At 44.9% G+C, this 17467-nt stretch overlaps 1 protein-coding gene across 5 annotated transcripts; it reads right to left on the bottom strand.

Moving 5' to 3' along the window:
- Positions 1 to 2302: 2302 nt before the first annotated feature.
- On the bottom strand, positions 2303 to 14912 carry adgra1a (adhesion G protein-coupled receptor A1a). 5 transcript variants are annotated; one of them, XM_076999248.1, is made up of 9 exons: positions 14459 to 14912; positions 14262 to 14327; positions 14035 to 14114; positions 13737 to 13931; positions 8242 to 8369; positions 7761 to 7884; positions 6996 to 7147; positions 6399 to 6494; positions 2303 to 5936 (listed from the first exon to the last, which is right to left on the bottom strand). In XM_076999248.1, the coding sequence occupies exons 4-9, from the start codon at positions 13737 to 13739 to the stop codon at positions 4442 to 4444; spliced, it is 1998 nt and encodes a 665-aa protein (XP_076855363.1). In that variant the 5' UTR covers positions 13740 to 13931; positions 14035 to 14114; positions 14262 to 14327; positions 14459 to 14912; the 3' UTR covers positions 2303 to 4441. The 5 variants fall into 5 exon arrangements, with proteins under 5 accessions (XP_076855363.1, XP_076855359.1, XP_076855361.1 ...); XM_076999244.1 differs by having other exon boundaries at positions 14262 to 14912; XM_076999246.1 differs by having other exon boundaries at positions 14035 to 14327.
- Between the last annotated feature and the right edge of the window lie 2555 nt (positions 14913 to 17467).

Genomic DNA, 17467 nt, shown 5'->3' with positions numbered 1-17467 from the left:
TAATTGATGATCAAAAGCTAATTGGAACAGATGGGTCTGCTAAAATGCCTAAATCAGTCACTATGGTCACTAGAATTCTGCAGTTTAGAGCCATAGTAGCAAAACGTTACCTGGACACTCTTTACTCAGGAATTGGGTAGGATCAGCTTATTCCTGCACAAATGTCAGCATAGTTTTGAGAAAAGGAACAACCGGGTAGATGGAGAGAGACCAACAACATCCTGGCAGAGTAATAGTTCTGCAATCAGACAGGTAATTAGTAGTTTTAAAATGCTACTTCATCATCGGTTCAAGCACTTGTTTGAAGCACTTTGTTTGATGAAGGACCTCTGTCTAAAACGTGTTTCTCTAAAAACCCAGGGCACTACAGTACAATTTTCCTACCTACAGTATATATGCTTGAAATTCTCCTGTAGTAGCTGTCAGGAAGGACATTAGCATTTCTATTTGTCAATACTCGACTTGTGCCATGACTTGGCTAGACTATCCAGACAGTTTTAGTAAACTTAGCATGTACAAATGACTATAGTTAGTTTAGTATCATTATTAGACTTAAAATTATTACTAGTGAGCTCTGTAGGATAGTACAGATTACTTCATAGAAGTCGATTCCAAGCCATTAGGCATGGTGACAACTTTCTTGTGGTTTAATTAGGCAGCAGGAGCAGTCTGTCAGCTAATACTGCTGTTTTCATGAGTTTTCTTGAGCCAGTTTCTTTGTTTTTAGCACGAGCAATGAGCTGAAAAATATTAGAATTCAGTTGGCGGAATAAACCAGAGCATATAAGAAGTAGGTGATGGTCAGAATTATGTGTGCATTTAATCTTGGTTTTATTTAACTTCATTAACTTTATGGATTTTCTGGACACAGATTAAAATAATCACATTTCATATATTTTCAACTACTGTATTTACGTATTCTAAGAAGATTCTAGAAATTAATTGTGGTTAAAACTCCAAAGAACCAGAAATGAGATGGTTTCCAAAAGTATAACAATTGTCAGATTATATTAGCAACAGCCTTTGTGCTGCAATGCTTTTGAGAAAACAGGAAATGATTTGTAGTACTAAATGAATATTAGTATTAAATATATCCTTAAAGATAGTGAAAGTCTGTGATCTGTACATAATTAACATAGAGAATCATTCACAGAGTCATATGAATCTTTAAATTAGTAATAGCTCATTTGTGATATAGTGGTTGAGGTGTGGTGGATTAAAAAATTGGGAAGCACATTTTGAACTTTGGCTCTTTACCTCAGGTCTACATTATTTGCCTATTATGGGTGTATTATGTGTTTATTTATTCACATAGACACGGGCCTATAAGACGGGTTTGGGAGCGAGAACACATTGGTAAAATTAACATCTTTAGTCCTTGGAGGCGGAGACTATTTCCAGCCATCAATTCACCCTGTGACAGACTCGTCAAAATTCGCTGTTGACCCGTTCAGTCGGAAGCTGTTCGGTCCGTGTCTTACCGCCGCTGACCGCCAGGTGGCAGCGAGGAGCCTTAGCAGCGCCCGCAGTGCTGACGTGATGCGAAGTGAAGGATCTCCATGGAGCGCGAGCCCTGTGAAGTCGGCCCTGCCTTTCCTTTACAAAGGCACGTGAATTACTCGTGTGGCTTAAGTGGATTTCTGTGTTTCTTTTATCAGAGTGACACAAGGAAAAACTCCCCTGTACCCACCGTTTACTCACTGATTTGCATTAACGATATCCATTATAAGCTTTAAAAAATGGGGGTTTTGTGCGTCCCGCAAGTGTTAGTGCGTTGATTCATTATTTATCACTGATGTGAGAGCCTGCATCCAGCGCCTTGAGCTTGCCTGCTTATTTATTTATTTTAAACATTCCCAGGCATTCTGAAGAGGCCAGCTTGTAAGAGTCAGAACCAGACCGCTCTTCATCCTTTTGATTCCCACTGTGCCAGGCAGAGTCCTTGACAACAGAATGCATAAGATGGATCAGCTGCCGTGTTGTGGGGCCTGATGAATAAACAACCGCCTGAGACCCGCGGCCCCTGTACACTGACAGCAGGGACGGGTGCCTAACAAGAGCCCGCGGCCCAACTCGGCTCGGCGCTGAAGGCGAGGGTGCCACGGCCTTGATGTGCATGACCTTCAGATCAAAAGAAGGTGCGGGTGAACAGTCTGATTCGAAAAAGCGGGGTTTTAAAGAAAGTCAGGGGTTGGATCCCCACATCATGTTAAAAGTCGCAAGTACAGTCAACTTCAGTCCAATGCCGCAGTTGTATAAAGAGGAAAAAAAAAAGAACTAGAGAGAACTGCACGTGGTGATAAAATACATTTATTGGAAACGGTGCCAAATGTATAAAAGAAACAATGACTGGCTTTGGATTAGGTCACAGCACAAATCACATGTACTGTACAAAGATCAACGCAGTGCTTGCGTGTCCTATCAAAAGAGCTGGGCGTGACATACAGCACATCACATGATCCAAATGAGGGCAGACACATTTCATTTCCTTTCCATAAACAAACGTCATGACGGAGATGATGTCCATCTGTGGGTTTATAGGCAGAGCTGGGGGGCAGTTTAAACGTGGGGCATGTGCGTATTAAACAACTCTGAGCCATTCTTCTTTTCTTTTTAGTGACACAGTGTGATACAAGATAAATAAGTCTTAATTGCATGCACTAATGTTTTTGTTTGTTTGTGTGTTTATTCTTGTTTTTTTTTTTTTGCATGGCTTCACATGGAAAAATGCAAAATGATCCCTGAGCTTACAAAGAAACACAACAGATGTAAAACACAAACACGGAGCAGACTGTTCCAGACCTGCAGTGGGACCCCGACACTGACATGCCATCATTGTCAACCATATCAATTATATGGCACACTCTCTTTAAAACGAATGCCAAGACAGATGCTATCTCACAGGATTAATGTGCTGTTTCTTGTGTAACAGACTGCAATTATACACCAGACATGAGCTCACAAACGTGCATCTATTGGCATATTCTCTACAACCATGTGGTTGCTCGTTTCTCTCTTCAATGCAGGTTTCACAGTAAGATAAACTTTAATTTCAGGCAACATATTCGGTCCTGACGCATCCGGCATTTTTCAGTCGGCTAAGCACAACTGGGAGCTGACACTGGTAAATGCTACAGTAGAAAATGTCAGAAATATATGAAACTAAATAATTAATAATGTAGTGCCCATGGACAGGTGTTATGTTAAAAGTTACTGGCGTACAGTTTCGCAGAGATGCTCTAAAACAGCGAATCAAAAACATAACCCTTCACCTCCTGCATTTCGGCGACTGTACAGAGCCTGGTAAGCACTGCTGTCCTCTACACACTCACATTTACAGTGTAATCGCTCGAAGGATTCAGTGCAACATGAAACTCTAGATCAGTGCATAACTGACAGACGCTTTAAGGCCATTGATTAGGGTTGATGTGCACCCTGCATGAAAACACTATGTGTGCATGTCATGTGCAGCTCATAATGCTGGTTGGGGAAGCTCCTTTCAGTGTATGTCGCCATGGTAGAAGACAGAAGAAGTTGATCTACCTTTTTTGGCTAATGGTAAAAAAGCAATTTAACGGTGATGTGATGTATGATCATCATCCCCAGAGTCAATAATCGTCACTACAGTGCAGATTATTTATAGTTGTATTTAGGGTCTTATTTATAGTCTCAATATTTTGGTAAATCTTGATGTGTTCCATGACGGTCATGGGGATTACAGCAGATTCATTTGTAGCAGATTCATTTGTAGCAGATTCATTTGTAGCAGATTCATTTACAACAGATTCATTTGCAGCAGATTCATTTGTATCAGCTCCACATTTTCTCAAAGATGAATCACAGTTTCTTTTCATTTGTGAAAACATAAATATTTTTTTAGTGCTGGTGTGATCAGTGTGGGCACAAAAAATAAATAAAAATAGAAATTTCTTTTTGCAATAACAGAAGTCATCAGTGGGATATGTACACACGAACACGCATGTTACCACATGCACATATGTAAGTTTGCATACAAACACATGCACTCACACAAAACTCCACTCACACTGAATTAATTGCACATTATGTAACCATAGCCAAGAACACTTACATGTACAAAAATCATCTGGCTTTCAATAGTACTTTAAAAAATCTGGATATTTGAAATGGCAGAATAAGGTGGAATGAGGTTAATGGAAAGACTCGATTTGGATAGAGTGCAAGAAAGGGTTTGCAAAGCAAAAGAGGAAGTGTGTTTTAATACTCTGAAGTGTGTTTTAATACTCTGAAGCTTTGTTTAGTGGGAACGGGAAGATTTGGAGAAAGCGCAGATGAGAGTCACAGCCGAACGACTACACAGTAGTTTAGCTCAGAGGTCAGAGGTCAGAGGGCCTTTAGATACCAGCCCTGGGACTACACAGTAGTTTAGCTTGGGGAGGAAGCAGGTTGCTCACTTACAGGGCTACACAGTGGTTTCGTTCTTCCATGGCCCAGTCCTAATGTTACCCGTCAAGTCAGGGCTGAAGGCAAAGTCCTCCTGCGTGCTGTCGTCGCGACTGAGGGTTCCCCTGCGGCTGAGGTTTCCTTTCCTGTTGAGCGTGCTCTGAGAGGCGGCCAGGGCGCTCCGTGGCGGAGGAATGTCCAAGTGCAACATCGCGTCCTCGTCCTTCTCCGCCGTCCTGGCGACGTCTTTCGCCTGGGAAGTGCCGGCGAAGGAGTCCGTTCTGGGGCAGCAGAAGCTGGAGAACGGATCCGCCTCGGTGCAGGACATGTGCCTGCAGCAGGTGTGTCCCTCTCGGCACGGGAGCTGGCCGACCAGGTGCGCGCCGTGGCAGGAGATGGAGTCGTGCAGGCCGTGCGAGGTCACGGGGCTGGGGCAGCGCGGCTGGTCGTCCGGGTGGGGGCTGTGGCAGGAGAGCTGGCTATCCAGGTGCGAGGAGCGGCAGGCCAGGGAGTTCCCCAAGTGTACGCTGTGGGGGCTGTCCAGGTGCGAGGAGCGGCAGGCCAGGGAGTTCCCCAAGTGTACGCTGTGGGGGCTGTCCAGGTGCGAGCCGGGCACACTGCCGTCCATGCTGGTGGAGGCCACGTGGTAGGTGTAGTCCCTGAGGCAGGGGCGTGGCCGATTGAAGGAGCGAGATTTAGTTCTGTCCTTCAGGCAGCTCTGCAGGGGGAGCGCGGGGCGGGGCAGCTCTTCCGGGAGGGGCTGCGGGCGGGCGGAGCCGCCCAGCATGGGGGAGGGGCTGCGTAGGGCGGCGCAGCAGGTGACGGTGTGGTTCTGAGCGGAGGGCAAGGAGCCCAGCTTGCAGTGGGGGGAGGAGGCACGGAGGTGGGGCGAGAGCAAGGGTTGGCAGGGCGCCTCCGCTTCACAATGGATCTGAGTGTTCCCGTGGGAGGGGGTGTGGCTCTGGATATCAGTGGGCGGAGCCGCGTTTCCAGCCGCCTCCCCGTTCGCCTCCACGTTGGGTTTGCTGGGGCAGCAGGCCCACCAGCGGTGCCACACGTCGTCCCGTTTGGCGCAGTGCTGGATGAGCAGGAAGAGCCCCAGCGTGACGGAACACGCCCCGTACAGGCAGCTGAAGATCATGTCCAGGAAGTGGTCCTGCGACACAGCCAGCGCGCCGAAGGCCCACGTGGCGAGGAGGAGGAGGAGGGTGAAGGTGGTGGCCCGCAGCTGGGCCTTGAACGAGTGCTCGTTGGCCAGCATGGAGGCGGCGCCGGCCGGGCAGCAGGCGTGCTCGCCGGGCTCGCCGTGCTCGGCGCCGGCCGCGCGGCAGGGGCCCATCTCGGCCGTGGCCAGCCGCCTCTGCTCCTCCGTCATGGCCTTCAGCTCGTACCTGCGCTCCGGGTGACGCTTCAGCAGCACGTGCGTGCACAGCAGGTAGATGGACAGGACCAGCACCAGGAGGCCCGCCGGGCTGTGGAAGCCACCCAGACTGGGCTGCCACGCCATCCAGCAACTGTAGCAGAGAGAGAGAGGGAGAAAAGGAGGCAGAGAGAGAGAGAGAGAGAGAATGAACGTCTCAGTCAACAGTGTCATTACAGCTGTACTTCATTAAATCACAGGCCGCATGGTGATTTGTATTATTAATTTAGATGTGTCTTTTGGAATCAATGATGCTTGTGTGAACTCATTTGCTGCCTCACTACAAACTCCAAGTTGCCCATTACAGCTGATGAATGCAAGACAAGCGAACGGGGCTGCCGGTTTTCACAGGGCGCTAAAGCGGAAGTCAGGTTTGGAGCTGCCTGTTATCTCCACGCACCACCACCCACCATTTTAGCACGCCGGTCATGCCAGTCATTCTGAACAAAGTACTTAAACAAATGACAAATGGAGAGAGAGAGAGGGAGCAGAGGGGAAGAGAGAGACACAGAGAGCATGAGGAAGCCTGTGGTTGTGATCTGTTGTCAGTGCTTACTAAGGCGCATCATCTCGGCTACCATAGTTCTCCAAGCTGACGGCGGCTGTGACGCCCACTATGGTGAGAGGAACTCCAACACTGACCAGGTACAGTCTGAAAAACAGGACACAAAGAAGAGGATCTTAGACCATGTGTTAACAACACAGACACTTCCTGGATGAGGCCGGACAGGTGGGGGAAGTTGGGGTTTTTTTCCCTATCCTCACTAAAATTGATTTGTCACTGAAAACTGGGCCTGCTGCAATGAGTGACAACACACAGAACCCCTCGTCACTATGACACCTGCTGCTGTTGCCCTGGTAACTGCCTGTCACACCAGTTTCGTCTTTCCTTCCTGCGGTCTTCTGTCGTTCCCCTTTAATATCCCCTGGTGCTCGGTTTAAAGTCCCCGTTATTGTCCATTCATCACTTTTACACGCTAAATCACAATCGGCCCTGAGAAATTATACAGTGCAGCTGAGATCCGGAAAAGTTTCACGGTGATTATTCGCAACGCGGCATAACAAGCTTTCGTTGTTTTATTTAACCGACGACGTTATAACTCGTGATGGTGGAGAAGCGGAGCATCCTGGGGCCGAAGAGTTCTGTCTTTACCTGAAAATGGCAGCGTTGTGGCGGGGCTGTGTGGGAGGGGCCCGGTCCTGAGGCGGGGGCGGAGCCTTGGAGACGGCCTTGCAAATATTCCTGGCGGTGAAGACCAGCCAAAGCAGGGTGGAGAGGGAAGAGTAATGCAGGACCATGCCAACCTGCAGGCAGAGGACGTGAGTCGACGAAGCAGTCTGGTCACCAGGGCGAGTGTGTGAGTGGGACGGGGACAGCTGAGTGGGACGGGGACGCTGCGGTATGTGCTGGCTGGGTGGTCCTATTCCGACAGCCCGGATGCTACAGGCACAGCACTGCAGACAACTCAGTTGGCGAGCGACATGGTGCTTGCTGTATGAACACGAGCTAGGATATGTCATGTACTTATCCAGGGCCACTGAGCCCTATTTAACAGTTTTAAAACCAAAAGCTCAGAATGAGTTGAAAGACTCGCTGTCATTAAATATATGGATGTGCATAATTAGTGCACGACCACCATAAATGTGTCAAATTAAATGAGTCTGCGTCGCTGCACTAAATGGCCATGAGCCCATGTTAAAGCAGACGCACACTGAAGCTAGCGACGCAGAAGCAACGTCCTGAACGCACGCGTCTCTCCCAGCACAAGCAGGACAGTCAGCGTGCAACTGTGTGACTTGAGGAAATGGCTCATAAGACGCCATATGTTAACGACTCTGAGCTTGAGACGCAGGGCGTAGAGCGTGCAGTTCAGGGGCGGAGCTTCTCCAGGGCCCGGTGCCCTGGGCGGGGACTCACCACTTGACAGACGATGGGGTACGTGATCTGATTGATGCCTCCCGCAAACACGCCGAACGTCACGGCTGTGTGGAAGAGGAAGTTCAGGAGAAGGTGCCACCCCTTCCTGCTGATTCGGATTACTCTTCGTACGGAGACACACATGCGAAAGTAAACAAACGTTACACTGCCACATTCCAGCACTTTCCGTCCACGGTGCCACGGCTAAAGTGGGTTTGTAGCCCTGAAGGTCAAGGTTCGATCAGACAGGACTGCTGGGCCCTGGCATGGCATGCGTGGCCCTGCTCTTTTCCGTGTGGACCTAGACCCTCTACTGGGAGCACACATTACTACTGCCATTTGGTAACCAAAGTCTACCATCGACACCCAAAAGAAAAACACAAGCTGAAGATCAAGTGAAACTGCAGTTTATTTTGACTTTTAACACTACACGTTCAACACTGACCTTCCAATCAGCATAGAGGCGTACGGCAACACGTACCTGTGGTTTATAATGTACGTCAAAATTGATATCAGCAGGCAGAGCAACATAACAGCTGTGCACGCATACACAACTGGGTGCAGGTAGTCCCCGGGGTATGGAGGGAATGAGAGGACCCTCCTTAAATCCTGCAAAACAACACAAAACAGGTGGAGGGGTGGTGAGTCTTTCCAAAATAGGAAACAGTATACGTTTACAGAAAAGAGGTATGTCCCATTGTGATAGATCTGTAGTGAAAGAGAAAGTGAGGCAGAGGGAGAGAAATAAAGAGAGGGAGGGAGAAAGAGAGAGTGAAAGAGAGAGAGAAAGATAGAGCAATAGAGAAAGGAAGCTGTGTCCTTGCGAGACAAAGACTCTCCCCCACACACATCTCTCTCTTCTGCGTCTGTTTTATCACCCAGCCTGAAGAGCCGCCTACCCTGTGTAACGAGGAAGCTCAAAGCCCTTTTACATGCTGCATCTCTCTCTCTCTCTCTCTCTCTCTCTCTCTCTTTTCTCTCACTTCATATATAGTCTCCAAGCAGCACAGCAACAGTATCGTGAGATCCTGACAGTCTCCTCGGTGTATCTGTGTAATAAATCTCCAGCCCACAGACCACACCTCTTACCCTCACACGATGGGTAATTCTGGGCACACGGTGACTCATTCACGTGTGAAGGAGAGACACCCAGAAAGCAGGGCTTCCAGGAAGGGATTACTCATGTCACATTTACTGGAGCTGTTTGTGAGAAGGAACTACGCTTCTGGGGCTTAATTAGACTTTTAACTACCTGAACGTCCAAATAAACGCGAGCGACTCACAACGGGACGGGAGGCGTGTACTCCTGGAGGGAATGTCATTTTGGGGGAGTGCACCTCCGCTCAAGTGTGCAGTGGTTTGTGTTTAAGCTTTTCCCAAGTCCTACGATGGATTAGAATGTTCTGGCATGAATGATGTGTGAGGATTGTGGAGAGAAGGCGAGCTGACTGCAAATATCAAGGTAGCTTACAGCGAACCCACAGACCGGAGTTAACAGCACAACTCGTCACATGCTTTAAACCTCAGAGGAGGTCAGAGCAACTCGTTACCTTATTACGTCCACCATCTACTGGGACAACATACATACTGGGACACATGGGCAGATTAGAAATAGAACTATTAGCCCATAACTAACAGTTCAGCCATATTCAGGCACATTCAGGGAGCTTTGTCCCCAGCCAACATTAATGACTCATGTTCATTAATGGGAAAGTACTGTAGGTATATAATATGCATGAAATCTTCTATGCCATCTTAACCACAGCAAGTGTGTGTGAAAAGTAGCAGGGAATTTTAGTCTGAAAGAAAGAACTCTGAAGAACTTCTTGTCAAAACTCTTCAACTTCAGCTTTTAGTGGGATGTGTCCAAAAGACTATTTGACCTTCTATGAACTGTTCTAGTATTATACAGGTTTCTGTATAAGGTCTATTGCTAGTGCCATTTAGAATTAGTTTTGCCCTATAATCGAGGTGGTTGAAAAGAATCATCATGCTCAACTCATTTAGGTAATATTCATTTTTATTGCATACTAAAAATAGAATGGTCGGGTAATTTGCTGCAGGAAATGTTTATTTGAAAAAGCCCAAGATATTTTGGTTTAAAAATATGAATGTGGTGTGTTATTAGCTATTATAGAAATATTGTAATTACAATTGCACACCATTTATAAACAATCATAATCATATATATCTTGACTTTGAGGTTTGTAGTCAAGTTCATGAAAGTGAGACAAAGTTGGACTTAGGACATTTGTCATGAAAACAGTCAAGTCTGCTGATCTTAGCCTAGTTAGTCTAGTCTAATTCAGACCATAAAGAACATGTCTCCACGGTTTTTGTATGTGACCGTAATAATTAAAGTTAAAACATGTTAAGGTGACTGGTCTAAACTCCTTCTAGCAATTGTTTCTATAGAAAAGACTTAATTTGTTCTTGACACCCACTGTTTCATAGTACATGATGGTTTATATGTCCTTTTTCAGAAGCATTAGAAATCTACCCAATGTCATTGATTCAGATATTGATATGACGGCCATTTTCAAATCCTACTCTGAAAGAGCTACTGGTCTGGGGTCAGTGTGAACACTGACTAGTATAAACAAAAAGAGTTTGTTCCTTCCACATTAAGGAGATATTGTTTGTAATCGGTGTAACTGACTGTTACTTTCCTGAGAAGTATCAGTATAAACTGATATTCGTAGATTCATATAATTTAATGTGGTACTGTGTGAAGAAAATCTTAAAGAAGTGAATTAGGCCAGTGTAAAAGCCCTTGAACAAACAGGTCAAAGTACTTCCTGAGTGCCAAGTGCTCATAAGATCTTTCAGCGCTGGGTGAGAAACTGCAGGTCTGGTTCTGCAACGAGAACGGACCCGCACTGCAGCTCTGACTGGCCTCCTCTGCCTCAGACCACGCCTCCAGACCGCGGCCCCAGCCAATCAGCACAGGAGCGGCAGAAAAGGTCAGTGCACAAAGGGTGAAGGCTGAGACGATGCCGTGTGGGGCTCAGGCAGCAGACACACATGGAGAAAGAAGGTCATCACTCAGGAAAGTCTCTTAGCATTCTGGGTACTAACCCTCATGCGGTTCCGGGAGTCTACAGCTCAAGGTAAAACTGCAGCCTGGCGGAAGCTCCGTATGAGTATGAGAAAGGTAAACAAGACTGTTTTCAGGTCACAGAAATGAAAGGTGGCCCACTGATAAGGTGCAGTATGCACTGAATTCAACTGTATAGTGGGGAAATCAAATAGACTATAAAATATTACTGGATTGACCTCTCCACATACTGCAAATTATGAAACTTTGAACCAATAAAATATTAATGTTAGGTTAGAAGACTCAGTTGTCCTTAAATAAAATGCCATCATGTTTGTAGAGGAATATGATCGATAAAGTCTAAAATATAATTTCAAGATGAAAGTGAAAGCATAATATAAGTCACACAATAGTAATATAAAAAGATCTACTAGGCAATACAACCATCCTGTGATGAGGTATAATATGTTGAGCATGGCCTGCCTATCAACATGATATTGACAAACCTAACACTGCGAATCCAACCTGGTTGTGTCATATTGGCAGCGGCTCCAAAATGAGATAATTCTTCAGGCAGCCTTAACTTAATGTTTTGATATAGTGATGATCTTCCATGTGTAATAAAACACACCAACTCTCACATATATTAGGTGGCAAACGCTCCCGCTATGCTCTTCTGTGAGCCTCACGGAGCATGCTCAGTTCAGAGATGGAACTGAGTCCATTCGTCTGCCCCAGTGAGTAAAAGCCACTCGAATGCAGAGAATAACGGTCTGTATTTGTTCCAGGCAAAGCTCACATATCTAGAGATGCACATATAGGTATATTTTATATTTTACCTCTCACACATGCAGGAATATGCAAAGGATCTGGTTATTACAATCAGGTGCTTGAATTGGTTTAACTATCAATATACAACTATCAATATACAACTATCGATCTGATTCTTATCACAAATCTTACACAACAAAATACTAATGAATCTCGCCAGTTTGCATACAGTTGATTATTGCAGTGCACAATCATATTTGCATTTACCAAATGGCATACACGGAAGGCGATTTATAAAAACCTTTAACATGGTTCATATGGTTTGTAAAATATGGTCTTTTTTTCAGAGCTGATATATCCTGATTATTATGTCCTTCATGAACAAAATATGTGGTAATTATTCCTGAACCTACAGTTTAATACAAAGTACAGAGAAATCCATTGAGCTATGTGATTAACATAAATATCTCCAATTATCTGCTGAGCATACTAAAAAATGGTATGATAAAAAGCAATATTATTTAGTTACAGAATATAAGCAGATGAGCAATGGTTGCTGTTATACAGACTATGTGGTAGTTTATTAATATTACCCATGTTGATACTCTAAAACACCCCATACACTATATATACATTACTGTACTCCTCCTCTCTCATGGAAACTTTATGCTTACTACAGATAAATAATACTGCTTCAAATCAATTAAATGAACAGCTAGCCTACTTACATTTCACAAGTTTGCCACTTACGTTGCCAGAATTCCCAGAATTAAGTATCAATTGCTCCTCACTTTAATACTCTGACAACGCTTGAGATGCAGTAGTAGTCCTGTGATTTGAACCCACTGACTCCAGTGAATGACGAATACAACCAATTCACTTGCAAAAAAATGTAATTCAGAAGAGGTTCAATTTTCAAAAAACAATATCGCTCGACCAGTTTCGCCTTCTCTTTTCTATTGCACTCTATCAAACGAACACCCAGTTACGTGTGAGCGCTGTCCTTGGTGCTTAAACGTGCGCGGCCCTAATGGCGCTCTCCATGGTGCTGACAGGGTGCTGTATCAATTGCTGTAATCTCCGGTATTTGCTGTGCCTGACTGACAAACTAGAGTGAGCAGTTAGGAAGAAGAACAGGGAACTGCTAGACCAGGGGCTACGTCATACCGCAAGTACTGTCACGCCGCACATGATTAACGAGGCCGCCCACAAGAGGGATGAGTTCGTAGACAAAGGCATAAGCACCGGGGGGCTAAAGCGAAAAGACTGGATGTGTAGTAGGTCCGTAATGACAGCAAATAAAAACTTAATTTGTCGAAAAAAAACAGTCTGGAGTTAATAGAACGTTTAACATTTCGAAATCCCTAAAGCTTTTAAAACCCCTTTACGCTACACTATCAGAATAATTCATAAGCAGCAGACTATACACACAGATTAACGAGACCGCTGAAGGTCAATACCTTATTTTTCTAATTCCCACGCAAACTCGCTGTGTCTGACTCACATTTCACAGTAGGAAACACAGAGCTGAAAGGATAACCAAGGCCGCGCGCGCACGCCTCAGACCCCTCGCGACGATTAGCTAACAACGAGTATTGATATTCAACGCACGCCTTCTCTTGCTTCCAGAGTCACCGGTGCGGTTGCCCTCCAAGTAAAACGTTTCTCTGTTATGTCTACCCATCTTCAAGAGTCCATGCAAAACACAGAACGTTTTCTGTGGACTGCGTATTATGTAAGTGAATTGAATTACTTCAACAATACATCAGTGGAATATTGAGCAAGCGTCCCGCGCCGCAACACATGGATTCCCCTCCGACGCTCGGGGAACACAGCAGTAATCCATGGTGGAGCGCCATGGTGAGACATCACTTGTGTTTCGTTTTGTCTATAGCCAAAGATCAATGCCGGTGTCCAGTGTAAAAGACTATTTTACTGAAAAATCACAGATCGATATTTAATTAAGTTACCTCGCGTTCAAAGTTTTATCTTACTATTTAGTAAGACTAATTTATTTGCTGTTGTTTCCTCTTGAACGTAATTTTTTTTTGCACTGAAATAACAGGTTGTAGAAAAAAAATCTAAAAGCTACAAAACTTTCTTGATTAAAAAGTAAGTTAATAACACTTTCGGTTTGAATCAAGAGCAAGGCATCGCCGTTCACTCACCATCAGTTCTGCAAAGTTCGGTCCAGTTTTAGTGCAACGGTGAAAGTGATGTATCACAGTCAATTAGGAAGTGTTCATATGGCCCAAGGCCCTCGTGCACACGTGGAGGAACCGCATCCAGTTTTGGAGGAGTCATTCCCAAGCGCACGCGAGCCGCTATGATGGGCTGCGCGCGACACCCAGGGCCCGATCCATCTGTGTATGTATAGAAAGAAAATAGAAACCATTCGAGCGAATGGTTCGATGAAGGGTTCTACGCCATTTAACAGTCAATGGAGATTTGAGTGGCTGCAGTTACCGTCACAGGTTGCACGTGCGCTCGATCTTAAAATAGTGGATTCACGCGTTGATCGTGACGTAGCCTAAAAACTGGTAACCCTGTAGGAGCAGATTTAGATGGGGGAAAGACAGCAAGAGTAGATACGGGGGAAAGAGAGAAGTGACGTCCTGATGACGCAAACAGGCGTAAAATCGTTTGCGAATATGGTGCCGAAAATTAAAATACTAGAAAATGATTTACTGCACCTTCTGTTCAGTTTTGAAGCGGCGGGTCTGTGGACGCGAAGGCAACACCCCGCTGCGCTGCACAGACTGCACAACAACCACACGCGCCGACAACCGAAAAGTGTTTTTATTTACCTTTATAATGCCATCGCTTCTTCGTGTGATGGATAGCAATGTGCCCGCGTGAGCCGCACTACGTTCACGCTACATGATCTTACCTAATTTGTCGAAAGCAACTGGTGTGGGAAGGTTTTTTTTTACGTTCCGGTATCGGTGATATTTGATGAGAATGAGCGCAAGTAAAATAATAACTCCATCCCTGTGGAAAACAAATGAGAAGACTCATGACCCTTATCGTTAGGGACGAGCTCCAGGTCCTTCTGTAGACAAAAATATATCCAGTGCCAAATTCCAGGGGGTTCTGCCGTCCCCTTCAGAAGGCGATTGATAAGTTTCCACTTCAGCGTGGGCTCTACCAAATGGTTGGAGAGAGTGTGCGAACTGAGACCAATTCGGCGTGTCTGAAAGGCTGTGGAGCGCACTTGGTAAAGGCTCCCTACTGCAGAGGTGGAAATGGTTCTTACCGTCTGTGCTCGAGGGCACATCATCGCTGCAGCGCTGATTTAAAGAGACAACCTACCAGCTTTTACTCTTCTCATACAGCGCGGCCGGATCTGGAGTTTTCTCTCCACACTATTGTTTAAAATCTGTATCTAAAATGGGGCTTCATTCATAGCCATAGAAGATACTCTGGATTTCTCCTGGATCCTCAGTAAACATACTAACCACAAGAGACAGTGTAGTTCACATTCTCACAGCATGCTCACACAGAGAGTATTATCACTTCATTATCCTACACAGAGATCATCTGTTCACATGAAAAGCATTAGATTCCTCCACTTCATCAATAAGCCAAGCGGCTGCCCAAGGAATGAAAAGGATTAAATCATCATGACTGCAAAATCACATGCATTGGCCATGCCTTAATCCCTTTAACAAGTCTAAATGAATGCTAGCGATGAACTGTTGTCCAGGGGTATGTGGGTATGTTGGCCTCCTACAATGTGAAAACATGAAAGCACAGGATCTCTTCCTGGACCGCCTCCTTTCTCCACTGTGGCCAGAACACGTTCGGTGCCACAGTCTGTGTTGCATTAATAAATATTCACTGAATGACTTACCTGCCTTATCAGCTGTAATACAGCTGTGGTTTTAGTTCACTTTTTTTTTTAGAAGCAGTTCTACTGTTTATTTATTTATTTGTTTGGTTATTTATTTATTTATTGGATACGTCTCATTATATTGAGTGACAGAGCAATTCCATTCAGTATGGTTATATTAGCATGCTAATTGAAATTGTAAAATGCGATTGCCCTGGAGAATGTGGAAGTGTCCCTGATACAGTTGTTGTAAGCTAGTCAAGCATAATTAAACTGTGCAACTTGGTTTCCATGCCAACTGGTCTACCCTTCTTTGTTTCTAATTGAGGTTAGATGAGAGGATTCCTTCTAGAAAAATTAAAAACAAGTTACATTAAGTAAAGATGAAATACATTGACCACTCACTTTCAAAGGGGCACCTTATGACAAATTGCTTACTTTTGATAAAACGATGCCAAGAAGTTTACAATACAGGCACAGGTTGGAGTCAAAGACCACAGTGAGAACACCTGAGCACTGCACCAAGATCCTGACCAAAGGTGTGAGTTGACAGATCATACCTTCACCAAAGACCTGACATTAGTTGAAGGTGTGAGTTGATAGCTGTTTGAGAACTGCAGCAACAAACTTCCTTCATGGCCAGCAAGCCTTCATGGAGCCTTCAAAGAGTCTGTACAGTACAGACAGGAAGCCCCAACTTTAATTCAAACCAAAGCTGTCATTATGTACAGTACATTTACCGTATAGCAGTTGAATTGCTTGAAACAAAACAGGGCAGAGAGTGGCTCAAACATGATGCCTGACAATATATATATATATATATATATATATATATATATATATATATATATATATATATATATATATATATATATATATATTGTATATAGTTGATAAAATAGTATTTAGGTGCTATTTGTTCAGAAATATAGAAAACAAGGAATTTTTATGTTGCCATATTTATGTTGCCATATGTTTATCACACCGTTAGTAACTCCCAGCAAATGACTATGGCTTTTAGGAGTTCCATATCTGGGGATAATGCAGGCATATGACATTTGCAGTGAGATGATTTGTCAAAATGCCTCATTAATTGCTTCAATTGAATAAATGACATCTCAAAATGACTGTTGAAAGAGCTAAAAATGAAATCAGTGAATGATTCTGAGAAAAGGAACATTTCAGTGAGGACGTTCTTCACTGTGCATAGGCACAGTTTCACTGCAAGCCTATATCAGTCTCAGGCTATTCCCCTGTGTTACCACATGCTGTGTTCAGTTCGTTCCTGCTGGACACAGCCGAGCACTAATAAGAGTTAATACAGCACTGGGGGATTTTGCTATGTATTCTTGGCCGATATGAAGCATCACAAAGTTACCGAGGTGGTAACTTGTAACCAGAAAGCTTAACAAGGACATAACAGGATCCTAATTGACCTAAGAAACGTAGGAACGAGTCAGAATCTTGGGGCTGCTTTACTGTGCAACATCTGCAAAAAAGACCTCCACCACAGAATGCCAGCTAAGCAGGTCAGGGGGGGCGTTCCCTTCCAGAGCTGAACGTGTGAGGAGATCCCAGCCCTGTTGTAGAGCACCACGGAGCTGCCGGACTGCTGATCACATCCATTATTATTCAGATGTGATAAAGCAGAGCAGCTCTGTGGCTCAGTTTGATAATGTCACATAATGCCGGAGTGCACGCTCCGAAAAAGGCTGATGACACTAAATGGCTTCGGAGAGGCCTGTGGAGGGGATGGAAATAATTGGATCTGGATAAAGACGTGCAGGTCTCTCACTGCGGTGCGGAGGACGTCCTCTAATGGACGTACTAGGTGGCAGACAGAAGACTCAGGGCTATCAGGTCCCCCTCAGCCATGCTGTAGGGCTGCATGTACCACAGAGTTTCTGCTGAACCCCAGGAGAACCGGAGCTTCACAAGCAATAAAGCAGGCCATCAAATCTGACAAATCATCATCATCGCTACTCTGAGACGTAATCAAGGAAATAGACGCATCAAAAATCTGTTCTTTGGTTAAACTGTGTGTTACAGTAAATGCTGCAGAGAGCA

Source organism: Brachyhypopomus gauderio, chromosome 3 (genome assembly GCF_052324685.1).
Source record: "Brachyhypopomus gauderio isolate BG-103 chromosome 3, BGAUD_0.2, whole genome shotgun sequence".
NCBI lineage: Eukaryota > Metazoa > Chordata > Actinopteri > Gymnotiformes > Hypopomidae > Brachyhypopomus > Brachyhypopomus gauderio.
This window is presented reverse-complemented; position numbering and strand designations above follow the sequence as displayed.

Bases quoted from the DNA above. Each gene is read 5' to 3' on its own strand.
- adgra1a (XM_076999247.1), bottom strand. The intron at 7,148-7,760 runs GTGAGTCCCCGC...CTCTGCCTGCAG, and splicing joins ACCCCATCGTCTGTCAAGTG to GTTGGCATGGTCCTGCATTA. The intron at 5,937-6,398 runs GTAAGCACTGAC...TCTCTGCTACAG, and splicing joins AGCCGAGATGATGCGCCTTA to TTGCTGGATGGCGTGGCAGC.